General features: G+C 42.5%; 1 protein-coding gene across 1 annotated transcript in view; it reads left to right on the top strand.

Moving 5' to 3' along the window:
- Nucleotides 1–27,051, top strand: part of Pcsk5 (proprotein convertase subtilisin/kexin type 5) — a 409,124-nt gene that overhangs the window by 335,147 nt on the left and 46,926 nt on the right. The window contains exon 25 of the mRNA XM_032891692.1: nucleotides 26,931–26,973. Coding sequence (XP_032747583.1) covers nucleotides 26,931–26,973 — 43 coding nt within the window. The remainder of the gene's footprint in view (nucleotides 1–26,930; nucleotides 26,974–27,051) is intronic.

The following is a 27,051-nucleotide window of genomic DNA, read 5'->3' as shown; positions in this document are numbered from 1 at the left end:
GAATCCTGTTCAGAAAGGTCTTTCCTATATCTAAAATTTTCCATAATTTCTGTGTGGAATCTTCTCAACTAGCCAGGGCTTGATATTCATTATATCACCTGGTCAATTAATTGGGTGGGGGAAGCTATCATATCTGAGGAAGGAACAAGAAGAAAAGGGAACACTTTCTTTTTCTTTTTCAGAAAACTTTCATCTGCCAGATGTTTAAAAAAAAAAGCATCTTGGACTCCAGGCGAATAATCAAGTAATCAATGAATGCTAAAATTAGTGCTTGCAAAATTGTTGGGCAACAGGATAATTACAGAGTCTCAAAGTACCACCAGAATTGATAGCTAATTACAACCAGTCTACAGAAGTCACCACAATTAACCTCACTGTTACTATCTCCATACACTTGATGCTATATGTCCCCTGGTGAAATAAATTCCATAACAAGGATACTTTACCTCATACCTGTGACAGGAGTAACTAGGAAGCAAATAGGCTACCTTGGGACATTTATCATCTTAAGACATTTTCATTATCATGTTATATCATTACAGGGATGATGTCACTGACATCTAAAGAGAAAGGTCATAATTCTGCTTCTACTAGGAAGCAGAGCATTCCCTAGTTATTGTGTAATCCAAATTCAGATATTCTGAGAACAAGCAAACCATATTGAGCTGTAAGATAGACACAAGAGAAACCCAAAATGTACAACACTGACCTATGCTCTCAAGAAAAATGGAATCTCGTGAAAAAAATATGAAATAAGTGAAAGAATACAATAATAAACTAGAGATAAAAGAACCAAGAAAATATATAAATGCATGAAGAGATTGAGGAAAAGGGATCCTGGCAAATCAAAGTTGTTCTCCACCAGTCTTTCTCTAGGTTTGAAAAACTTTTAAAGGACTTTAAAGTAAGTTTTAAAAGGTACTTCACACTCAAAACTGAGACTGTCTGACCATACTCCCAACATCAGTAACTATTCCCAGGCTATAGGTCTTGGTTTTCAATATCATTCTCCAATAAAAGCAATCAAGACCCTTTGTTAAATTAGTTGACTCATGACAGGAAATATACAAGATGAGCTTGTAGCATCTTTCAGTGATAGAGAGTAAGAAATTATTCAAAAAACAACAAAATAAACTTTAAAAAAACACAATTCTGTGGTGGTTTGAAGAAGAATGACCCCCATAGGCTCATATATTTGAATGTTTAATCCACAGTTGATGAAACCATTTGAGGTACGCTGCTATTAAGTCAACTTGATACAAGCTAGAGTCATCTGAGAGGAGGTAACCTCTATTAAGAACATGTCTCCATAATATCAGTCTGTAATCAAGCTTATAGGACATTTTCTTAATTAAGGATAGATGGGCGAGGGCCCAGGCCATTGTGGGTGGTGCCATCTCTGAGCTAGTGATCCTGGCTTCTGTAGAAATTAGGCTGAGCAAGCCATGAGGAGCAAGTCAGTAAGCAGCACTCTTCCATGGCCTCTGCATCAGATGTAAACTCTCAGTACTGGTCCAGTGCCATGTCAGTCTGCTTCCCATCATGGTGATCATGGACCAACCCTATGAAACTATAAGCAACCCCCCAATTGAATGATGTTTTTATCAATGTCCTTGGTCATGGTGTCTGTTCACAGCATTAGAACAGTAACTAGAACATTCCCCAAGAATGGCATGTCTGATGAACATCCTCCACCCAAAAAGTGTCTCCATTGGTTAGTGCAGGGATAATCTGAGGTAAGATGTGAGTAAAACATTATTCATTTATAACCTAGAGAATATAACTAATAACTAGGAATTCACATGAAGGTAAATAAATTGTTGGATTAAATAGAAGAATAAATATGGAAAGAAGAGAAATCTTCCACAAAAATCAACTTGGAATAACTTAGTAAAATAGCCCTATTTTAGGGAAATGGAGTATATGTCCCTCCCTTGGAGTATGGGCTATATATAGTATCGTTCTTCCAATAGTGAAATGTAGAAAGGACAGAGGGAAAGAGGCTTTGCAATGGAGAAACACTCCCTCAATCCAGGTATTCCTGTCAAAACACAGTGAATTTATATGGTGGTGTTATATTACATAGCTCCCAAATATCATTAAAGACGCTACCTTATATCTGTGGTCATTCACCTAAAATCTGTAATCCCAATCTAATCATGACAAGAATAACAGCAAATCCCAATGGGGGACATTTTATAAAATGTCTGATTAATACTCCTCAAAACTGTCAAATGCATTAAATATGTCTGAGAAAACTATAGCAGCCTACACAGATGAAATGGGAAAGACACTGGACAAAACCTAGGAAAATCTTGATGGGCTGTAGGTAACACATTATCTAAGCTTAAAACACAAAGGAGCCCTTTGGAGTTCTAAAATATATCTTGATTGTTGGAATAACCCTATGTGTGTTATGAACTTATGCAACTCAAGGGCAAGCTTTGCTCTATGAAAATACAGTTCAATAAATCTGGCTGAAAAAGAAGAGAACCTAAATTGTGCAATGCATGCACCAGTGCCTAGGACTTACAAACATCTCCTCACGATCTGGATGCTGCATCGCATTTTTGAACCGAATTATCTCACTTGAAGCACTCACAGTCACGGTGCTAAACCTTTAACGTGGGTGACATCGTCACATTCGCTGTCAGGTTTTACAGATGGGGAGCTCAAGATCAGGCAAACAGGGAGACATCCAATTTTGTGTGCATGGAAAGCAATGGAACTCAGAAAGTCCTTTTTTTTTTTTTTTTTTTTTTTTCCCGGGCGGGGGGCCGAACCCGGGGCCTTTCCCTTGCTGGGCAAAGGCCTTACTTTTGAGCTAAATCCCCAACCCCAGAAAGTGCTTTTTTTTTGGGTTTGCCTGTGCCTGCCTTCAATCCCAGCACCTAGGAGGCAGTGATAGGAGGATTTATGTGAGTTTAAGGCCAACCTAGGCTACATAGCAAGTTCTCAAACAGCCAGGGTAGAGATGCCCTGTCTCAAAATACAATTAATCTTGAGCAATTTTGTTCATAGCTTTTTTCATTCCTTTCAAGGAAGGAAGTTAACTCAGAAGCTCTTATATTTACTAATATGTGTTTGTGTGTGTGTGTGTGTGTGTGTGTGTGTGTGTGTGTGTGTGTGTGTGTGTGTTGGGCAGGTATGTGCTACAATAACAGATATTCCTAAATAACAGAATTTCTAAATTCCTCAATGATGTCAATCAACAAAGATTCATTCTCTTCATCTTCATCTTGAGCTGTCTGGGAAGGCTGTTTGGTGCTGTCCTCAATCTAGGACCAGACGGACAGACCAGCCACCCTTTGCTCATTTGTTTTGTTCCTCTCTTCACTGTCATCTTTCTCAGAGTCTGAAGATTCTGTCACGTTCTGATAACTGAATTTCTGACAAAGCTCCAGATGGCTGGTCCTGACAGGAGCTGATGGCAGAAGGGATGTCCTCTGACACTTGGTTTTCCTCTTGACTGCCGTGGTCAGAGGCTCGCTCTCATAGCTGTTTCGTCCTTGTCATCGTTTTTTAAAATTTATATTTCAATATGTATTATATGTAATCTGGGAATGGTTTAAAGTGTATGAGAAGTTGGGCACAGTATATACATAAATACCACATCATTGTACGTAAGGTATTTGAGCATCTCCGGCTTTTTGGTACCATGGGTGATTCTGGAAAGAATCTTGTACAGTTACTGAATGGTAGCAATAGTCCCAATGCGTGCCTGTGTGCCCTCACTACATAAGTAGTGATTCTCTGTCCTTCTGACCTTGGAAAAGGCAATGTCTCTCTCAAGGAGCTCTTCTGAAGAAGTCACTGTTTTTAAATTGGTGGAATTTTCCAAACTATTCTGCTATCCTATGTCTCTGATCTCTGGCAGCTAAAGACTCAAGAGGAGGAGCGGTGAGCAAGGTTTATGACCAGTGACTGAGCTGCTTGGGGAAAGGCTTGACCCTTCTTTATTCCTGACTCTTGGATCTCTACTGTGATGCTGACTCTTCATTGATAATTTGACTAGATAGAAAATCACCTAGGTGACATACCCCTAGGTATACCTGTGTGGATGTTTCCAGAATAGTTTACCTGAGGAGGAAAAATATCCACCCTTAATGTGGGCGTCACCATCCCATGGGATCATGTCTCACTCTGAGTAAAGTGGAGGGAAGGAAAAAGTGAACTAAGTATTGGCATTTATCTCCCTCTGCCTCCTACCTCCATACACAATCTGAGCAGCCACCTCAGTCTCCTGCCAGCATACTTCCCCACAATGCATTGCCTCAAGCCATAAATCAGAATCCTTGTGCCCTGTACGGCATGGTCAAAAGAGTGAACCAAATGCTTTGGTCCCAAACAAAAGTAAAGGAGTCGATAGCAATTAGCAGTTACATAGACACAGTAGATAGACAAAAGCAGCAGATGGCACAGCATCGTGCAAGGTGGTGCTCACGGTATCAAGCAGCGATAACTCAGGTATTTGAGGTGATCAGCTGGAGATCCTAATTCTGCCATGATTGAGTTTCCAGGTCTGGACCTCTGGCTTCCCACCCCCAGTGCAGAACACTTTTCTCTCCTGGGAGAAACAATGGTGACACCTGTTGGGAATAGTTCACCTTCTCCTCATTCTTGAGGACATGATGTTTTAACTCTCCATCTGTTAGACTTCAGGCCGTCCTCAAACAAGCGGTCCTGAAGGACACTTGGTATAACATGTTTGAGGCGATGTAGGGCATCTCCTTTTGCAGAGCCAGCTTCTCAGTGAGTATAAACAACACATGACAACTTAGCCTAAAATGTTTATCTGCTCTCTTATGCTGCTTCGTGTCAGGAGTTTGGTCACAGTCAGAAGGGGATCTACTGTGTTGATAGCAAGGGTAACTGTGTACCACTGTACCCTGTCTTTATCTACTTGCCATGAAGTGCTCCAGCGGAATGGGAATTTAAACATCCCTCTCCGTCTTTCAGTGAGGGTCAAGAAATATTTAGTGAGCCTGTATCTGCCTAGGAATGAAGATTCAGAAATAAACCCTTCTCTCAGGTGTCAGGAGCCTCCTAAATGAGAGGTAGGCCAGTGGTCCTCAGCTCTCGCTGCTCACTGGAATCACCGGGGAGAGAGAAACTCACCATCAGCCTGCCCACTTGCAGTTCTTCTCATCTGACTCTTGTGGAGTAAGGCTTAGGCCTGAGTATTTTCCTAAAGTTTCTGATGGTGGTCTGCAACCACGGTAACAGACCAGTGATTGAGAACCTGCATAGGCATACAATTCCAATGCCATATTTGAAATCCTTTTGTTGATGGCAGAAGCTGAAGCAGACACAGGTAAATGATAATTATTACATTTTAATGTTCAGTCCAGGCTAGGTATGAAGCTAGGCAGATGGTTCCCTCGACGATTTGGACTTCTCGGGATAGCCCTCTCTCTCTCCCAAACCCTTATTTTCATTTGATAAATGAGGAAAGCAATACGCAGGGAGCTTATGTAGTTTGCCCAAAGTTACACAACTTAGGAAGTTTCAGAGCCAAAGCTAAACTTAGGACTGTCTGGCTCTAACCCTGAGGAGTATCCAAATGCTCACTCCTTTCCAGAGCAGACTGCATTCATCTACCATTTGCCTAGAGAAAAGAATGAATGTTATTGAAATCTTGACTTGCTATGTCTGTGACTGTCCTTGTGGGCTTGTGTTCTTGGGTGTCTCCTACCATTTCCCTTGTCCATTTCCTATGCTTAAGCTCACGTTCTCATGATTATGGGAGAGAAGGACTTATTGGCCAGAGAGCCAGAGCTCAATTCTAGAGCAATTAGCTCATCCTCTTGGCTCGTTGCATCATTACACTGTTTGCTCCCAGAGCTGAGTAACTTATTGTGTAACTGACCTGTGAAGTGGAGCTGTGAGACAAGGCTGTCTGGATCACGTAGGCTTGCAGAGAGAGAGCTGAGCCAAGCACATCCAAACTAAACCTAGTTAAGGAAGAGATCTGAGTGGTCAAGCACATTACGCAGCAAGCAGGGCTCAGAAGACCATCTGCTGTTCAGAAGAGCAATGTGAGGTCTGCGATGATGAGCTTTCAGTGTGCAGAGGCAGGGGAATGCTGGGTAAAGGGTTCTATTTTACTTTTACAGAAGATTCTCACTGTTTGTCGTAGTACACACACACACAGGATATACTGACAAGGCAGAGACAGGAAGTTCACAGAGGATCTAGAAACCATTCCTTTAGTGAGACTGAGAATAAATTGGGAGCTGGACATGTGGCTCAGAGGTTAAGAGTGAGTGCCTCTTCTCCAGAGGACTAGAGTTTGATCCGTAGGACCAATGTCAATAGTCTTAGAACCTCCTGTCACTCTAACTACGTGAGGAGTCTGATGCCCTCTTCTGGCCCGCACAGGCACTGCACTTGAATTCACCTATCCATACATATCCACATAATTAAAAATAAAGTAGATTTTAAATGAGGAAACTGTGAAGTCATTACAAATTACTTTCTTTTAGTGAAGTATATCACATTTTTCTGAAATTCTTAAGGCCACCAATACCTTTACTTTATCTGACTTTAACCAAAGTAAGTGTAAGACTAGTGGTATTAATAAGAATGTCAAGTGGTTAGGTCTTAAATGTTTTCACAGAGGTGTGGAAAATAGAGTCAGAAATAATGATATCTATTCATTTCCACCTTTCCCCTACCTCAGTAAAAATCTTGGGCCAGTTCCATACACTGTTAGCTAAAGTCTTATATAAGAAAGCGTCATGTGAGCTGTCCTACCTCCTAGTAGGACTTAGAAATAAAATGAAAGCTAGAAAGATGACTGTCATATCTTTATTTCTTTAAGATATAAAAAATACTTGCTCTAAGTATCAGAATGAACTTTACTGGGCTTTATCTCCAATAACACATTCCCCTTCCTACCTTCTCTGGCATCATCAATCGGTGTGTTTAAGGCCACACACTCAGCTGGTTTGCCAAGGTGCATTTAGCACCGGCTTGATCTGGGTAGACCTTCATATAAGATCTATGGCTGCTGTGTCCTTTGATAGTTGTCCCCATTTCATCCCAACTCCCCATGTCCCCATACCACTGTTAAACGACTACATCCTGGCCCTTCCCCAGATGGCAGCAAGAACTCCAAGCTCCCACAGCTATAGAGGAAAAAATTGATTTAAGTCACAGAGCAGACACCAGGCAGAGAGAAACTGAATGTGGGTAAGTCAGAAGCATCTGCATATTGGTGCTCACCTGTTTACCAGGCTGGTCTCCAACTGAGAGCTGGGACAACCACAGTTGCCAGTAAATTGCTTCTACCCCTCTAGAACCTGAAACTGTGGCTCTCTGAAAGTCAGCAGGAGGGTTATTTGGATGGAGTCCACACTCATCATTTCCTTGAATTCTCCTTTTAACTCCTACCAAAGAAACCTTGGCTAATGCTCTCACAACAACCCTCAACCCAGCTAGCAGGACAGTGGGCCAGCTGAAGCAGTAGAAACAATGAGAATTAGTCAGCCCAACCAATGAAGACGACCATTGGGGCAGGATCCAGTAGAATCATTCCTTACTTATGACCCATTGACCAACAAATCAGAGAGGAAGGAAGCAAGGAGTATCCATGCTGACCTCTTAAAACACTAGTCACGTATTTGCTGATGATGTCACTGGGTTATTCCACCCTTTTCCTTGCACATACAGTCATCTGTAAAGCACAATGTTAATGCTTTTCAAAATGGCTTCTATAAAAATAGTGTGTCCCAAGTATCCATAAACTATTCATATGGGTAAGACAAGTGCACAGCATTTTTTGCATGATTCAGGTTAATAAACATATTCCCAAATCCTTGTGCACTGACTTGATAGTGCTGTTAAGAGGTAGTAGTACCTTAGGAGTAAGCTCCAGTGGAAGAGACATGTCCTTAAAAGGTGTATTAGGGTGTCTAAGCCCCACTTCTTCTTCTTCTTCTTCTTCTTCTTCTTCTTCTTCTTCTTCTTCTTCTTCTTCTTCTTCTTCTTCTTCTTCTTCTTCTTCTTCTTCTTCTTTCTCTCTCTCTCTCTCTCTCTCTCTCTCTCTCTCTCTCTCTCTCTCTCTCTCTCTCTCTCTCTTTTCTGGCCACCCCAAGGTGAGCACCTCTAGTTAATCACATGGTCTCCACTATGAGTTTCTGTCTTACCACAGGCTGAAAGCAATGGTCAAGCGACTGTGGACTGGAATTACTGTTAGCTGAATGAAATGTTTCCTTCTCTTTTAAGTTGGACATTTCAAGTATTTTGTTATCTTGATGGAAAACTAACAATCAGATTTGTTCTTAGCCCCTTGTTTCTTAGCCCCAGGCCCATGGAGGTTCATAAGCATGCTGAGAGTGGTCCCCATTCAGTCAAGTTATCAGACAAGGGCACACTTGATTCAGATGTGGTGTTACCTCTTCAATGGTGACGGGTATAGCCTGTAGATATGAACTGTGGACTATTAGAAGAGAAACATTTCTCAATCTCTCTAATTTGGAGCAGAACGAGCTGACAGCTTGATACATCATCACAATGGAATTTTACGGCCTCAAATAATTGCTAGAAACCTGGATGTTCCACTAGAAAAATAAATCAACCTAAAAATATAGACTCCAGATTACCATGACCCAATATTTGAGTGATGACATGAGCCTTTGGGTCACATTTGGTGAATCTTAAAAGACAAAGGGAGTTGCTTTGTAGGGATGCTTATTGGAAAGTCTAACACAAGCTGCTAGCTGCCCCAGTCCATTGTCAAATTGTAGATTGATTACAGTTAACAGAAATGTGGACTGTTTGTTTGAAATATTATCTAAATGGCCTAGCCTAAACTTGGAAATCCTATATGAATTGAAACGAGTAAATTAGGGCAGCCTCTTGCCATTAGCACTCACTGATTTGAGACGAGTTGGGAACCATTTGTGGTAGTGATAAAATACTGCATTTGAGGCTGTAAAAATTTGGCACACAAGGTCTCAGTCCAGAAGTAAATTCATTTTATGTGCTCAGCGAAGAAGCAACTGAGAACTTTACAAATGAGAAGGATGACCTCCTGAGATCTTAGAGATAAAATATATCCATTATTCCTTGGGACCAGGCTTGGTAATTACACTCTTGACTGTTGAAATGAAAGTCTGAACCATGGGGTCAGTAAGCACTTCACTGTGGGGTGTACAACATGGTGAAAGGTGTTTAGCCAAAGCTGTTGTCCAACTGCATATCATGTGCACATGTTCATTAATAAGACTGGCCACTTGGAAATCTAGCAAATGACTGGGGAAAATTTGGGGGCCCTGTGTCATTAATAGCTTGTCTGGTGGGACATCACATTTGGCCAAGAAGTCAGTGATTCCTGAGAATTTTCTGCCTCGTTCCAGCTACAGCTAGTAGACAATGCTTGACAACTGACAACTCTGTGTCTTAATAAGAGGGCTTTGTTATCTGCAGCCTCTTATATATCTCTGATCTCATCAAAGGCTACCTCTTTAGCATCATGCTCTAGCTGTACAAGAGGGTCCTGGTCTTGGTCATCCTTAGTCCATTTGTGTTCAGAATACTGCACTATCTCTTGCCTCATCCAGAACAATCTTCTTGAGATGTTAGTGTGACTTATTCTTCTCATTACATCTCAGTTTAAATGTCACCTCCTAAAAAAAACCTCCTTATAATTGCCAGGCCAGCCTCCCTATCCCTCTCTTTTTTACACATTCAGGTCAATCATCCTAGGTCAATTTTGGCAGATGATATTTTATGATCTGGAACTTCCAACTTTATTGGGTTTTTTTTTTTAAATGTATATGCTGTATTTTTTTCTCAAAGTGTAGTTTCCAGGCAGGCAAAGATTGAATCTGCTATTTAGTGTTTCATAATCAGTCTGTTGAGTCATGTACATCCCGTGTAAGTTCTCAACCAACAGACACATGGCAGAGCATCTGTGGGGAGTGGTCTGAAGGAACGTGCGTGGAAAGTGGTGGAGACAAACTTGTCCCACAACTCTTCTTCAGCATGCCACTTTGTACTAGTCTGATGGCCTTGTGTGTTCATGGAACAGAGGATCAGACTTGGAAAATGTTCTACCTTTTCTGTTCTCTCAGGGCCTGTCCCTCCCCTATTACACATTCTCCTAGCTTGGCCAGATCAGCTTTGCTTGCTCCTTTTGGGGGAATACTTAACCTACAATATTAGCATTAGGCACCCACTACCACCACATGTTGTATTTTCCTCTAACTTATAATCGAGATTGTACCCATCTTATCATGCCTGATTTAGAAAAACAGCTTTCAAAATTAGCAAAAGGAAAGACAGAATTTCTTCAAACATCCTTAAAAGTACATTAAATGAAAGGCAAAGGGAGTACAATTGACATGTAATCTTCTAGTGTTAGGTGGTGTATTTCGTCCATATTGAAATGCTTCTATAAAAACATCTGTCTAATAGGCTAGCTAAGTACATTTCTTCAGAATGAGTGACAAGGCCGTCACCATAGCTTTAGATGAATAAATAGTCCATTATAAAAAATAATTACATCTATTTACTCCACGTAGGCAGAATTAGACAATGGTCGAAAGGAGAGGCCGTGGTGGCTTGGATAAATTACAAGTGTCTCCAAATGCTTTTAAATGTGTGCCTACCTAATTCTTATTGTAAATTAAGCTTTCTGATACATTAGCACAGGGCTGCAGTATCTGGAAGTGGTTTTTGGAAATTCTGTGCCCTAATGCGTGAGCTTTTGATATAAAGCTAGCTCCCTTCCATCACTGACCCCTTCATCTTAGAAAATACTAGAAATTCCTAAAGCATCTCAGTGCTTCAGGAGACCTCCTTATCACCAGTAGCAAAGATTTGCACACTTAGCCAGTCCTGCACTTGCCTACTATTCCACAGTGTCTGCAGAACCGACGGTGAAAGTACGAATGGCTTTGCTGCAAGGCCAGTGATGCTCTCAAGGCAGAGGTGGGAATGCGGAGCATCTCCAGCCCACGCAATTTGGCCCATGAGACAGATTTGGAGATGCTCTTTCATTGGACCCTTTCTGTCTAACAGCATAGCCCATCTGGAGCACAAAGGCTCCAAGCCTAAGAAAAGAGACAGTGTTGGTGTGCCTTCCCCTTTTAGGGGTGCTAATAAGGGAAAATGCTGAACTACTGTGATTACCCATGGCTTGAAAATAGCTCATCACCTGCCAATACGAGGGAAAGCCCTGGAGGGCTATGAAAATGCTGGGAAGAACAATGGCTTGGGAGACAAACTCTTTGTGATGTGTGAGAGAAGCAAGCCCGCAGACTGCAAAACAACCAGCCTTGTGCAATGAGTTCTTTATTGTAAGTGAACCCTGAAAACCGGTCCTGGGGTGTTCCCATGGCATAGAGGAAGCAAAGAGCTTTCACAAAACAATCAGGCGCAGAGACTTGAAGGGAAGAGATAGCCAGCAATTACCCAGAAGTCTCAAACATTAGATAAGCAGCCAATTTAAGGTATTTCATGGTGGGGCAAAGCTTTCCTCAAATTTGGCAGATAATTGTTAGCCCGCTGTCTGCTTTACGTGTTATTGTGTAGACTTAATCATGCTGTGAAATCCCTCTTGTCTTCAGTCCTAAGTGCCACTGGAATGCTGTGACCATGGTCACATGAGGTTCATTAGGAGCGGGAGCTTGGCTTTGTGGAGCCCGGCTAGCTGGCTGTTCCCTGGAATCTTTTCTGTGATATCACAAAGCTCCTATGTTACAGCCATTGTGGGCCCTGAAGCAGAGCATCTCACAGCACAGCAAGACATAATGTCTCATGGTGGCCTGCCTCGTTGGCAGGTGTTGGGCTTTTATTGTTATTACGACAATGGTTTTGTTTCACCATGAATCACTTAGACTGCATATTGCCACAGCCAGAGTTCTCATTTATGGACAACTTTTCTTTCTATTTACTGCATCTTCGAAACAACCCAGATTCGTGTGTGTGTCTGTCTCTCTCTGTGTGTGTGTGTGTGTGTGTGTGTGTGTGTGTGTGTGTGTGCCCGTGAGCACGCACACACGCATGTGCAAATAGGTACAAGAAGAGGTTATCAAAAACTGAGGAGTGGAGAGCCCTTTTTAGCTGAGCCATGCACGGCTTGCCCTAATGAAGTACAGTCAGAGATCTGTGGATACAACGTCATGCATCTGGCAAAGAGTACCCAGGCTTCTGGGGCTACCTTCTCCCATAATGCTCTAACAGGGACTGGCAGGGAGAACAAACTGATTGGTGCCAGAGCCCAGGATGTGACCCCTAGTTGACAAGACAGCAAAGGACATGCAAGTGCTTCCTATCTCTCAGTGACTTCTCTCGATGTATCAGCTCTGCTCAGACCACGACTTCTGATGTTCTGGTATCCTTCCCATGATTCCTAGATCATACATCAGCATACTACCTTTGAACAACCTTGAAACATGACTACTATTGAAATTCCAAAGCATTCTGGGATGGTCTTTTTCATCCTACCTCCCATAAATGCATAGTCTCACGCTCAGCACCTGGCAGTGTGTCCCTAAAACCAGAATTCCCTTATTGTAAATACTATTTGGTGGCTCTCTTTATTTTCAGAGGCCTGTAGTCATAAAGGGTAGATAGCCTTATTGCCTAGTGATCACTGGCATGGATGTGTGTAGTTCTTAACAATTACCTAGTGTGGAATCCAGTCCAGGGCACGAAAACACCAGAAGACAGTGCTGATCGTCACAGAAGTAGTAATTCTGGGTCAACGACCAGAAAAATTTCACCAAGCTCTCACTGATTAGGACCGTGGCTTTGGTCAAGTCCCGGAGCGTCCCTGGCTTTTAATTTCTTAAGTCTAAAAACCAGAAGAGCTATCAAAGGTGAACAAGGATCCTAACATAAAATACATGCAGATGTGACACGGGTACCATTTTCCAGTGGTCCAGGAGGGGAATGAAGCCACAGGAATGTTCTTGCAGAAGGCATTTGCTCCTTGGCCCTAATGGTAACCATGAGACAAACAGGCATTTTGTATGTGCTGGGGGATCAAATCCAGGGCCTTAGTGTACTGTGTATACACTCTACCTTTGAATTATGTTCCCACTTCAAATCTTTTAACTTCTTCAAGTAAATCACTTCTGCTGCAAATTAGATTCCAGCCATCACTTACGGACATCTGGCACTCTGGGCTATTTCTATCCCTACCCTCAACATTTAAGGCCAGCCGGCAACTAACTTGCAAACTGAACCTCACAGCTGTGTGTATACCTTAGGAAAGATGGTCACAAAGGCCTTCCAGCTATAAGTGAGTGAGACTGGCGCTGCTCGCTCAGCGGAGTTTCAGCGGATTCAAGTGCCGCTAATGAAAATTGAGGCGCTGTTGCTGACTTTGAGAAGCAGCAGCTCAAAAAGAACATTAAAGAAAACAAAACTCCGTTTTTAACTCCAGGACATTTCTAGCCAGAGGCATCCATAAGGAAGAGTGAGTGAAGGGATTTCTGTATAATTTACCACACAACTCTGGAGACTTAGCAAAACCTCCCACAGCTGTAAGAAATAGAAGCGTAGGAATCCAGAGAAAGAGGCAATCAAATGTACCTAGCATCCAATGCTAGTCATCAAATAACACGGAGCCTGAAATGTGTCACAGTAGATAACATACTGAACGCAGCAAAAGTCTCAGATCGGGAAACAGTTTTGAAGAAAGCTGCTTTGGAAATCTGTGAAGTTTTTAAAGGTAGAGAGATAAGCAGAGGCTGCAAACCGAGGGTGAGCAGAGGATGCCTCCTGATTAATGAGTAGAAAGTGATTCCATTGCCATAGCAACTTGAAGATACACAATGGAAAACATCGCTTCCTTAAAAATATGTCTGATGATGAATAGGCAAAATCTTTCAAAATATCTTTTTGAAAAAAATATGAGCAACTCTCTTTACAAAGAGCAAATCACACGGGATGGCTCTCGGAGTTTTATTTTTCAGATAACAGGGCTTGTTTACATAAGCCCTAGACCGTTTACATGAACCAGCAGTTTAGGTAATGACCAGAAAATATGTCTACTGGAAAATAAATGTTGCTCTCAACAATTTCGTTTTTGCTTAAGCAGTAAGTGAGATAAATGAATTTGCCTTGTTGTCCCCTTTTCCAATGATGCGTTTAGTTGGAGTGATTCCTTGGATGCTCAGTATGGGAAACAAGTCTAAGAAGCCTGCAGAGGGAAGGCAATGCCTACTCTAACCCACCCCACTTCTAACAGAGGAAGCTGAAAACAGGAGCTCGATGACATCACTCACGCTACTCTTCTCTAGCCTTGCCCCTGTGCTGCAGGACCCTGGTTCTGAATATATGGGAGTGGTTTGTCCCCTTCATGATTCAGCTTCAGAACCACAGTCTGAATAAACTAGAATAAAGCAGTACCTAGTGGCTATGATGACAAAGGGACTCGGGGACTCCTTAAGTGATGGACGGAGCACTCTTTTACGATGTTTTCCTTTATCGCATTTCCTTATTTATGCATTGAGTCAACAGACTCATGCAATAGCACGTGAGGACATCAGGGGAAAATAGCAGAAATTGGTTCTTTTCTTCCATCACATGCGTTCTGGGGATCAAAGTCAGGTTGTGAGGCTTAAGAGTAGGCGACTTTACTCACTGAGTCAACTTGCCCAGATGGAGAACTCTTAATTGAAGGGCATGAGAAAACTGTTGGTGCTAAGCTGTGAGCCACATGAACACTCCTCCTTTTCCATTTATTCATTTATTGATGTGTGCCTGTGCGTGCCTGTGTGCGTGCGCGTGTGCGCGTATGTGTGACGTCAGAGGACAACTTGTGGGAGTCAGTTGTTTCATGACTCCAACTCAAGCCATGTGGCTTTTGTGACCTAGTTTACCTGCTGAACCCTCTCAGCTCTTCTTACTTACTTTACGTGAGAGTGGACCAACTTCAATTCAGTAAACACACCGCTTGCCTTCTGGATGCTGTACCTTCTGCCTGTATCTGCATGATCCCTACCCCCTGTGATTCATGGCTTCAAGTAGAGCTCAAGCCTACACGCTGGGAGACCTTATTCCTCCTCCCCACTCTGGATTTGGTTAACTGCTCATCAGCCCCCTCCCTCCATGATTCAGAGGCAAGTGACAGTCAATGGGGGAAAGTGCCCTGCAGGAAAAAGAAACCAACCCAAAAACCCAGTGCCACGCATGGCAGCGCCCACCTGCAGTCCTAGCCCTGGCAAAGGCAAAGCAGGAGGACGCCGCGTTTGTGGTTAGCCTGGGTTATATAGCAAAACTCGGCCTAAGTAAAACAAAATTAATAGCGCGTATACCACAATGGAAATGATTACAGTCCTGTTTTAGCAGCTAGGTGGGAAATGCACAGCTGCTGTATGAATGAATCCCCAGCTCCTGACGCGCCCCTCTTTATGTAAACTGCCCAGGTGCGTGGGATACAATGAATTCCTTCTCCAGAGCACAGCAGTCACATAAAGCCTTCCTCTTTCCACTCACAAGCAGACACATTTGAAAAGGGGAGTGGGGGCTAAAAGTGATCTTTCTATATTTTAAAGGTTTAGGCAGGGAAATGGGGCCACCATGCCCTGCCCACCAAACTAATGACAAGTCATGTCATTGCTATTCAAAGGCAGCTGTGACAGTATACCGGAAACTAGGGTCTTAAAACCATAACAGTGTATTCTCCCTCTGCTCTGGAGAGTAGAAGTCTGAAGTCAGGGGTCAGTCCCTTGTTGACTCCTGACATTCCTGAGGGAGGTTCTTCCTGGACATGTTCCTGCCCCTGGTAGCTAATCATTAACTTTGGCCTTCTTTGACTTGTCGGTGCATAACTCGTCCATACCTCTGTGATATCACGTGAGTCTTCCTTCTGTGTCTCTGGATCTGTGCCTTCAGGTGGCTTAAAAGTAGGCTTTATGTTGGTGCCCACTCTCACCTTAATGACTTCATCCTAACTTGGCCCTGATTAGCAAGTAAGGTACCGTTTAGAGGTTCCGACATTAGTGCTGGGGCATCTGATTGAGGCTCATAATTACAATTCAGCTCACAACAGTCTCAAGTTGTGTCTACTGTTTTTTCCTGATTTGAGATAAGGCCTTCCTGAGTAGCTCTGGCTGACCTTGCTATGTAGATTAAGTGGCCTCAAACTCTCCCAGTGCTAGGGTTAATGGTGTATGCTGCCCAAGGAGTTGTACTATTAGAAGGTGCGGCCCTGTTGGAGTAGATGTGACCTGGTTGGAGTAGGTGTGTCACTAAGGGTGTGGGCTTTAAGACCCTCACCCTAGCTCCCTGGAAGTCAATCTTCTAGCAGCCTTCAGAGGAACATGGAGAACTCTCAGCTCTTCCTGTACCATGCCTGCCTGGATGCTGCCATGTTCCCACCTTGGTGTTGATAGACTGGACCTCTGAACCTGTAAGCCTGCCCCAATTAAATGTTGTTCTTATAAGAGTTTCCTTGGCCATGGTGTCCCCAACTTCATCCCCTATGCTATAACATGGGATTCTCTCTAATTGTGAACTTAGAGTGGTAGTTCAAATATCTTAGACACTCTCCTGTGGCCCTAACAAAAGTCTACACTCCCTCAAAGTCTTGCATAGAGCCTTCTTGGTCCAGGCACTGAGCTGTTCACCATGCTCACTTCTGTCTCGTTTACTCAAGTCTGATGCCAGCCCTGTCCTCCAGCTCCCCAAACTCTCTGTCATCTACTCTCATACATTTGGCATCCTTTTATTTAGAAATTCTTCAGATCTCGGGGGTTGGGGATTTAGCTCAGTGGTTAGAGCGCTTGCCTAGGAAGCATAAGGCCCTGGGTTCGGTCCCCAGCTCAAAAAAAAAAAAAAAAAAAAAAAAAAGAGAGAGAGATTGATAGAAATTCTTCAGATCTCCAGAGTAAGGAATGTGGCATATTTCTTCCAGAAAAGTCTCCATAGCTTTTCTTCCCTCTATCTCTCTGTCTCCAATTCATCTTTTGGTTTTCACCCTTTACTTCCATGAAGGCATCATCCCATGGGTTTCCATTACTATGCTCCTTACTCGTGCACAATTGTAATCTATTCACTTCTTAGAACTCTGTTTCCTGTCCATCATCCTGTTAATTATATGATCCCATGACATAGCACATGAGCATATGAGCTCACAGCTTATAAGATCTTTTTTACCTGCTGCATTGTCCCCAGGCACTGAATTCCACATATAATAAGACTATAGGGATATAGGCATATAGGAAACCTCTATAGCCCTAGCATATATATGGTAGGACTTAGAATCTATTTGTAAGCCAGTGAGATAGCTCTGAGTTGTAACCATGCTTACTGCCAAGCCTGAGTTCAATCCCTGGGATCCCATGACAGTGAAAGGGGAGAACCAACTTGTGCAATTTGTCCTCTGGCTTCCAAATGCATGCTGTCATATATGTGTGCCTGGTGGCACAGTCATATACACATAAATGTAATTTTTAAATGTATAATATATAATTAAAATATATAATAGTATGAGACCCTGGCTCAGAAATGTCCTTATAGGATGAAGGGATCTGAGACTAGGAGTAGGCACTGTGGCTAGAATAGTAAATAAGATATATTCCCTACTGGGACAGATTATTAATGCTCACCGTATCCCAACCTGATAAACATCGCAGACCTACTGCACCTATTATTAGCAGCACAGGACACAAGTCCCAGATCTGGCAGAAGACGGGGGAACTGATCCATGACCCCACATTCCTCCTGACTCTTGATTCTGAATCTTTCTAAGAGTGTGCTGTGGGTCTGATTCTGCTGTTGGTTACTTTTGTTGCCTCTTTCTCATAGTGACTGCTTTCCTGCTGGGATTAATACTTTTAAACTTCTGTACTGGGACTGCAGGTCAACAGTAGAGTGCTTGCCTCGCATATGAAGACCTGGCATTGGGGGAAACCTTTATACTGTGGCCATTTACAAATGTAAGGGAATATATTGACATGAGGGTTGAAATTACATTTTTTCTAGAAGCATTCAGAGCTGCTCCTGTCCGTTGCCTTGCAATGCTACCTACTCAGAACCGCTGTGAAGGAGTTGGTTTTCTTTAGTTATGTTCTAGAACACGAAGGTAGCATGAATCTGAGTGTGCATCTTTGTAAAATCTAGAGTTTCAGAGGAAATGTTTGGGCTCTTGTTCTGGTTTATACCCAATGCCAAAGCCAAGGTCCACATGGATTTTGCTCACTCCTGCCAGTTTTCATTCATCCTTAAACTAAGTTCATAGTTCTCAGATTCCTGAGCACTCTATTTTATCTGGAAACTCTAAGTATAACAAGACTGTTTTGAATTTCCCATAAAAAAGAGAGAGATAAAGGGCTGAGGAGATGGTTCAGTGGATGAGAGCACTTGTTACTCAAGAGTTGAGACCTGAGTTCAAATCCCAAGAACCCACAAAAAAATCTCCAGGCATGGTCATGAGCGCACCTGTAATTCAAGAGCTGGGGGTGGTAGGCAGAGACAGAAGATCCGAGACTTGTCGGCTACCAGCGTAGCTCCAGGTTCAGTGAGAGACTGTCTCAGGGAACAAAGAGCAAAGTAAAGGGGCAGGACACCCCCAGTGCCTTCTTAAGGTCTCTACTCAAATGAATACATATGTGAGCATATACCACACATCACAGACGAGAGAGAGAGAGAGAGAGAGAGAGAGAGAGAGAGAGAGAGAGAGAGAGAGAGTTAAGTGTGAGGAGAGAATAGGAAGCTTCATATTTTGGTTTCTTTCAGGCCCTAGGCTAGATCAAAGGTATGTTTCCCATCCCTTAATTTGCCACTCAGTAGCTTCTCGATTGCCAAACTTGGTCATTACTGTCCTCTCCCACCAACTTGCAAATTCAGTGAGGGTAAGGACTGTGTACCACACAGATACTCCTTAGTCTATCACAGCAGGGTGTGACTGGAATACATGACTTGTTAGGTGTTTCTTCTTCCTCTACGTCCAACTCACAGCTGACTCCTCCTTCTTTCTTGCTTACTTAGGGCTCAAGCCAGCACAGGGAGTCATTTCACACCTTCATCCTGTTCCCAACATCATGTCCCCAAATATTAGATCTTTGCTGTCCCCCAAGTTTGATTCTTGTTATTACATTCTTAATTTACCTCTGAATCATTTCTTCTGACATATCTTTCTCTAAAATATGTATCCCAAGAGTGGTACATAGAGTCCTAGTTGAATATGGCTAGATGTAAGAGTTGTAAATGTTCTTACAAGTAAATAGGTCATTTCCCCCATACAGCACCCGTAGGACCCCTAGGTTTCTATTTGCAGATCAAATCACATTGGGGCTTTTTCTATAAAACTCTCCATTAGTAGGTAAATCTCTTATGCTAATCAGTATAATTTTATGTGAGCTCGTGGTATATCTCGTGGCAGCTCTTTGCCTGCCCTAGATGAGGCCATGGCTTTAATGATCAGCAAGGTGGATGGGGGGTTGATAATGACTATTTCATCTGGTCCTGCCATGGCCCTGGCCTGACTGCCTGCCTCTCTTTTGATCCAGTCCAGCCCTAGTGGCTGTTGACACCATCCTTTCTCTTTTTCTTACCTCCTCCTCCTCCTCCTCCTCCTCCTCCCCCTCCACTTCCTCTCCCCTCCTCCTCCTCTTCTTCCTCCTCCTCCTGCTCCTCCTCCTGTTCCTCCTCCACTTCCTCCTTTTTTTTTTTTTTTTCCAACTCCAGACTTCCCCTGTTCTTCCAACCATCTTGATGCTCCTGCCTCATCTTCTCAAGTGCCCGGATTACAGTCATGTGCCACTCACTGCACCTGGTTCCTATTGACGTTCCTTACATAGGTCAGATTCCCCTGACCTCTGTCTGCAGGATTTCCTGTAACTAGCTCCTGCTAAAATTCCAGTCTCTAATCAAATGGTTAGTTCTTGAATGACATTCTCTGTCACTAGCTCGCTGAGGTGAGGGCCGCTCTTCTCTCCCCACACCCTCTGTAATCTTTATCTGAATACCTAAATGTATTCGTGAGCTTTTCTTTTTCAAGAGTGCCAAGGTGATCTCCTTAGTACTGAATGGACAGGAAACAAAACCTCTGTCTTCATGAAGCTTGCTTTCTTCTGTCCCTGGCCTGCATTTGTTGAAAAACATAATTATATTTTACTTGCCTTCTGCTAATTACCTGCTTTTGAACAATTTTGAAAAGGAGCATGTTTTATTGCATGATTCAGAAACAGGTTACTGAATAGACTGCTTAAGACATTGCCGCTGAAATGTAAGCTCTGAAATAAATGAACAGATGCGTGGACCTGCGGCACAGTGAGTGAGCCTTGTAAATATCCATCACTTCCGTCTGTTTAGGGCTCAGGAAACCTGGAGATCCACAAGGCCATTGCCTGTCGTGGCATTCCATCCCTGGAGTTAGACGACTTGATAAAACCTAGAGCCCATGGAACACTGAGCCCACTTTCTGCCACCATTGGTAGACAATGATTTTGATTATTTATTCTGCTCTCTTCTGCCGCTGTGCCTCTCCTGGGGTCTGTGCCCCGCTGTCAGCTGCACAATTTGCATTCCTGCCAATTCAAATATTTATTCACTGTCCTCAGACACCAGTGAGGACAACATGATTGAAAAGCATCAACGGTCCCTCTAACCAAATAGTTTGTATTCTAACACCATTGAACCTTCCAGAAAAAGCCAGCATAGGCAGAGCTGTCAGAAGATCTACTTTGTATTCGAATGATATTTGAAGCAATTCTAAGTACAAGGCCAATTTGAATTTATGTATCTCTTAGTGCTGCCTGGCCCTTATAATTAGTTACACTCTTTGGGCATATAAATCTCTTAACCAATCTGTTATTCTTGGTAGGTTGAAGACTGTCAGGGAATCCCCTGCCAATGTGACAGCATTGTGTGATAACTAAATACAAATTTACTCAGGAAGAATATACATTATTGACAATTTACTTAATTATCTCTCTAAGCAGCTGAAGTATTGATTCTTCCAGTGATGCTTCTGTCCTCAGAGGGAGCCTTGGGACATCTCAGCAGGGCAGATACAATAGACAGTCAGGAAAGAAATGCTTAAAACATGCTTGGCCCCAAGGACAGCCCCAGTCTGGTTAGTAGGTCTGAGTCAGAACCAGCAGTAATGCCATTTCCCAGAAATCTACTTCCTTTGCAGAGTCCTATCAGAAAGATAAGGTGAGTTTTATCTGAAGAGAGTGTACAAACATCTGGGTCAGTTTGGACCCCACCCCTAGGAAGAGCACTGGTAATACAGAAATTAGCAAGTGCTGAGGGACAAAGTGGGAGGTGAGAAGGTAGAAGAGGACATGGGAGAAAGGGGAAATCAGGAGCAAAACCAAATGACAACTGACTCAAGAGATCTGTGGAGACACTGTTTCAAATGTATGGTGGAACAGGATTTATTTTGGGGAGTGATAGTGTATGTATGAGTGAATGTGTGCCTTCTCCTATGGGTATACATAGTGTCCAGAGACCAACATCAGTATGTCTCCCTTAATCAGTTCTCAACCTTTTTATTAAACTCTTTAAAAACATTACCTTTATTTACTTGATGCATGTGCATATGTGCTTTTGTCTTAGCCTAGACATTGTCTGTCTTTCCTGATCTTTTGATTTTGTTCGGGGATTGAGTTTTTATGCTTTTAAACAAAGACTCCCTACTTTGCCAAGCTGAGCTCAAGGACTGCTTTCTCAGCATCTTAAGCAACTGGTTCTACATATGCACACCTTGACACCCATCATCTTTCTTTTCTTACTAATTCCTTTTGTTTTAATAAATGTTCTTGTGAGATTTGTTAGGGAAACAAAGACCTTTTGTCAAAACAGATTGTGTTTTGACAAAGAGAGACATAACAATAGGGATAGATAGATAGATAGATAGATAGATAGATAGATACATACATACATACATACATACATACATACATACATACATACATACATACATCTGAGTATATACCACATCTGTGAACACAGCTGTGCGTTACTCTTTCACTGACCCATCAGAAAAATGTTTCCATGTTACATACCATTGAGAAAGAGGATGCTACTGGCAATCTGCTGGCTGAGTTTACCTGCACATTCACATCTCGTTTGACAGACAAGCCTTCTAGCTGTGTAGACATATGGATACAATCTTCATCTGAAAATGTGTTCTGATAACACCATGTAGGCTAAGACTGTAGGGGCAAGGTGAGGTGGGGAAAGTTCAATCTAATCTTATCACCTAAACGCTTTCTTTCATAACTGAATTTCCACCCTTCTCCTGACATGAAATGCTAGGTGAGCAAGTTCACTAAGAACAGTCTATCGATAAATGAGGAAGAGATGCTAGCCAAGAGCAGAGAGCCTTTACACACATGCAGATGAATGAGCCCATCAGAAAGCCATGAAGAACACTAAACAGTCAAATGTAAAACACAGGTTTTGTTCATGGTTAAATGGGAGGTCAAGAGCTCAGGTGTAACAATTTGATGGAGTCTAAGCCACTGGTCTGCGAAGGCAGATGACTGCTAAACACGCTCCTTTAGACTGCAGAAAAAATCAAAATGTACAGTCACATTTACTTTTATTCTATCCTCTTCAAATTTCCAACTTAGCACACTTTTAAAAGTATGTGAACATATTCGTGCACTAGTACATAATAAATGATGTTGATTAATAATGGATAATTTATACACACATAATAGATTTTTTAATCCAATAAGGTGATCAGTACAAAAATAGAAACTACTATCTGAGATTTCCATTGTTGGTGAAGCTGTAATATGACTAGAACTAGAAATCTAGGAAGTACAAATGGAGCTAACTTCTATCCACCACTTACCTGAGTGTTTGAGTCACTGGCCACGTTGATCACAAGATGCTGAAGTTCAGTAGAGTTTCAATGATTCAACCCAGAAAATGGGGGAGAAGCTTTAAGATCATCAGGCGAAAGCAGGCATCTGGCAATGCTGAAATATAAGAGAATAGATAATGTTTCGTGGAACACTTAATAGGTGTGGTCTAAGAAAGTCATAGTGGAAGTAACTTAAATGACCAGCACCTAAGGAGTTGAGGGCCTAGGGCTCCCCTAAGGATACAGATTTGCTGTGCCCTTTAGTCTTTTTCTTGGGCAGCATTAGTAAGCAAAGCCTCACAGTAAGGGAATGCAAGCCAGATTTCAGCAAGAAGAGAGGCCAAAGAGCTAAAGAAGGATAAAAAAACCCGGACATAAATGCCTCCTGTGGTCAGTTCTTCTTAGGTGACTGACTAATTCATTGCTAAATCACACATATATTATACAGTAAAAGATCACTCCTAAGATACCACATTTCCTGTCTCAATCCAATAAGGTATAGCCATCTAAGAAAAAAATTGAAAAAGTAAATTATACTATTTTAACTTATGTGCTTCCTTAATTATAGAACCTAAAGTTTATGTAAGTTTAAGTATGTAAGTAGTAAGAATAAGTTGACCTTCTTGAATAGTGTTAAATCTTTAGAGGCCCATCTTAATTTAAAAGATTTCCCCTTTTCATACAGCTTATATGACCCTAGTTGACTCCCACTCAATGGGAAGGCTGTGAACACTACAGAGAACAAAAACTCCCTAGCAGAGAACATCACTGACGTCTGCGCTGCTATTGAGAACAGGCTCCACTGTACCCTTGGAGACAGGAGTTTGTGATAAGGTCCAGGGATGATCATTCCCCAAGGATACAGTCAAATCATGACCAAAGAAATAGTCCAGAGCTCTCAAGGCAGAGTGATCAGCAGAGTCCTGCCTGTCCACCCCCATGAAAATAAGACAATTAACCTCCATCTTCTCTGGAAAAGGGAAACAGGTCCCGTCTTGAATAGGCTCTGCTTGCAGCTTGCACCTTCGCCTTTGTGGGATGTGACAGCTACAAGCCACTAACTGTCCTTAATAACTTTGCTTGTAAATGGCTGAGGCTTTCTCTGAATTCTGACTGACCAACATATGTTCTCAGCTCAAAGCTTGACAAGATCAACTAACCAGAGCTCTTTAAACATCTGACTTTAGGTAGCATCTTCCACGACAGTTAACATTCTAGCTTATTTATATTCCTCTTTCCCCTCCCAATTCCCTGACAACACTCACTGGAAGCCAGTCTTTGAACAACCCCACCTTACCATTGAATGCTGAGTTGAGTTAGGGTTACCTTCTAAGTTTAGGGTTGTTAACTCTTAACACAATAACCACTAGCTCACCAAAATCCAAACCATTTAGCTCATCTCCAACTTGTAGATCTTCTGGGGCAAAAACAACCAATAACAATGAAGGACAAAACCTAACAGGCACCCATAGGCTATTAGAAGGCTCAATTCTGAGTCTCTGCATTATTCATGTGTGCAAACTGTCATAAAGGTGGCCAGATTTTCTGTGCAACCAAGCTGGAAAAGTCCCTGCACTCAACAACATTGGTATGGGCATTTCTGAGGCTTGGTTCTATTTTACATTTTCATGAGTGACAAGCTTAAAGGAGCATCGAGCAAGTGCATTAAGTTCCTAGATGGGAGAGAGGACCAGAACATTAGGGAGTGGGATTAGAATTCCCCCAGCCCTTGCTAAATTAGCAAAACTGTCAGAGGTAAGTATGTTCATTGGGACAAGCAGGAAAAACTGAGCTGCCCAGAGGCAAACTGAGTAGATGCAAGATATTAGGGAAGGTGGGCTATAAAGAATGTGAATGGAGAAATAGACTCCTAGTGGGAACTGAACTATCCATGGTGTCTACTGAGGACTCTGTAGCCCTGAAAATATATTCAGATCCCCATTCTATACAGTATGAAAGGAGAAAGCATCCTCATATGTTTCCAAGAAGGCCAGGGAAGCTTTCTTTCTCACCAGCACTTAGCTTCAAATTCCTGGGTCCACTCCATTAGCCTGATTTTAGGATCATTTCATCATCCTGTTTTAGTTTACCTTATCACAAACTGCATTGATTCAGATATTAAAAACCACTTCATTGCCAGAGCATATCATCACAGCCTCCTGCAGAATGGCCTCCTTGGGGTTTTTTTTTCTTGTTGTTGTTGTTGCTGTTTTTTTGTTTTTAGTTTTTTGGTTTTTTGGTTTTTTTTTTTGGCTTCTTCTTGTTATTGTTTAAAATAGGATCTCACTATGTAGCTCTGGCTAGCCTGGAACTCTCCATGTAGATGAGGGTAGCCTGGACCTCACACAGATCTGCCAACCCCTGCCTCTAAGTGCTGGGATTAAAAGCCAGGACGACCACACTAGACTACTTTTTGGCTCTTGTTCAACCCTCCCAACTAAACCTCTACTGTAAGGAACTTAACAGGTAGTGCCTAAGCAAGTATGATTCTAAGCCTTAAAAGAGAAGCTGAATGAAATGAAGACTCAAGCAGATAATACTACAGCCAGAGCTTGCAGACTTTTCCTCTGAAGTGACAAAGAGCTCAGATTTGGGCCTTCGTTGTCGCTCCTCATGGCTGACACTATAGTGTAGAGTATCCTAATATAACATGAGTGGACAAGTGTGGGGCTGACTCTACAGCAGACCGGAGTTGCCCAACTTGTTTCCCGTTCAGTTTCAGAATCGTCAACTTTCAGAGTCTCAGCAGGCATCTTGTCCAACCAGCTCGCTCATTTTGCACATTCGAAATCCAGGACCTAGAAAACATGATGGTTTTTATTCAAGTACACAGGATATTTAAGGGAAACCTTCCAACTAGAAAAGAGTATCCCAGCTCCAAGGTTAATGCTCTCTACTCTAACCATCATCAGGCTGTTTCCAGAAAGTTCTGAGGATCCTTGCTTATCTCTGAGGCAGCAGAGCCTCTTCAAGAAGCTTTACCATAATGTCTGCTGCCGTGTCTTAGTACAATATGGAGTACATGGTTGAAGTGGCATCTCTCACTAGGCAGGGTCAAGACAAGCCTGTGACTAAAGCCTTGGGGTGGAACTGCCTCTACCCCGCAACCAAAAGGTTTTCAGATAAGCAGAAAGACAGCCTAGAAGAGTTAGCTTAGAAAGGATAGTTTTTCCACTGAGTTCAAAGGGTAGGGTAGTTGTAGTTTACCTGAAGCTAAGTTGCCTGAAGTAAACTGAAGTTAAAATCTTCATGTGCCAAAAGAAATCACTTAGGGTAAAGTTGTTCTTTGTGAATGGAAAGGAGTAAGGCTGGGTTGGAGATCAGATGGCAGGACAAACTGCCAGAGGTACCTGCTTGAAAGAATGTGAGGCCGCAAAGGCAATGGAATCCCCATGGTAATGAGGTCCAAGAGTAGTACCTTTGGGGCAATGCCGGACATCGACTGAAGGTGGTGACCCTTGTCAAAAGCAGCAACTCAAACCCTGTTCTGAGCCAACAGGGACTCACTGAGATACTACAACCAATGAGAATAGAACGTTTCTTCCAGGAGAAAAACACAAAGTGGGTGTTATATTGGGGAAAATATTTGTTGAGATTTCAAAGGAGACACCCCAGTAACAATCCCTCCTGTTGAAGTGCATCTGAAACCCATGTCTCAGGGTCAGAAGCTGGTAGCTCTTTTCAAATGTGTATGCAGACATGCCCAAGCTCAGCAGAAGCCAAAAGAACCCTGGGCTTTGTGTCTGCAGTGCTGGGGACCAAGGCCAGGATCATCTGTCCTATGTAAGTACTCTAGCCCTGAACTAAGCTCCCAGCCCTGAGGACAGGAGGTTCCTAACGAGGATCAGGGTTGATCTGGAGTTTGAAGACCCAGTAGCTTAAGCCTATTTTTCCTTGAAAGTTGGGGCCAATTTTTTTTATGAGAAGTCTCGTTTTACTACCTTTGGTAAAGATAAATTACAATGTGCTTTATGAAACTAATTAAAATAGTGCAATCTGTTCAAATATCATTTCTGGGCAGTACATTTCATAAAAATATTCTGGAAGATTAGCTGCCTCCAACCACAACTTTTCCAAAGTCCATTTTTCCAAATAACGAACTTGTGGTGATCATAATTTTTCATGATTGTGGTATTTTTTCCAGATGATCCAGGAGCCTGTACCTCGTGTGCAACAGGATATTACATGTAAGTCTGGCCCTCTACGTTCATGACACTAACTTTTCTGCAGTTTAGGTATCACTGACTTAACCCTAACTCCAGTGA

Source organism: Rattus rattus, chromosome 2 (genome assembly GCF_011064425.1).
Source record: "Rattus rattus isolate New Zealand chromosome 2, Rrattus_CSIRO_v1, whole genome shotgun sequence".
NCBI classification, from domain to species: Eukaryota; Metazoa; Chordata; class Mammalia; order Rodentia; family Muridae; genus Rattus; species Rattus rattus.
The sequence above is the reverse complement of the archived record's forward strand: the minus strand, read 5'-3'. Positions and strand labels throughout refer to the sequence as shown.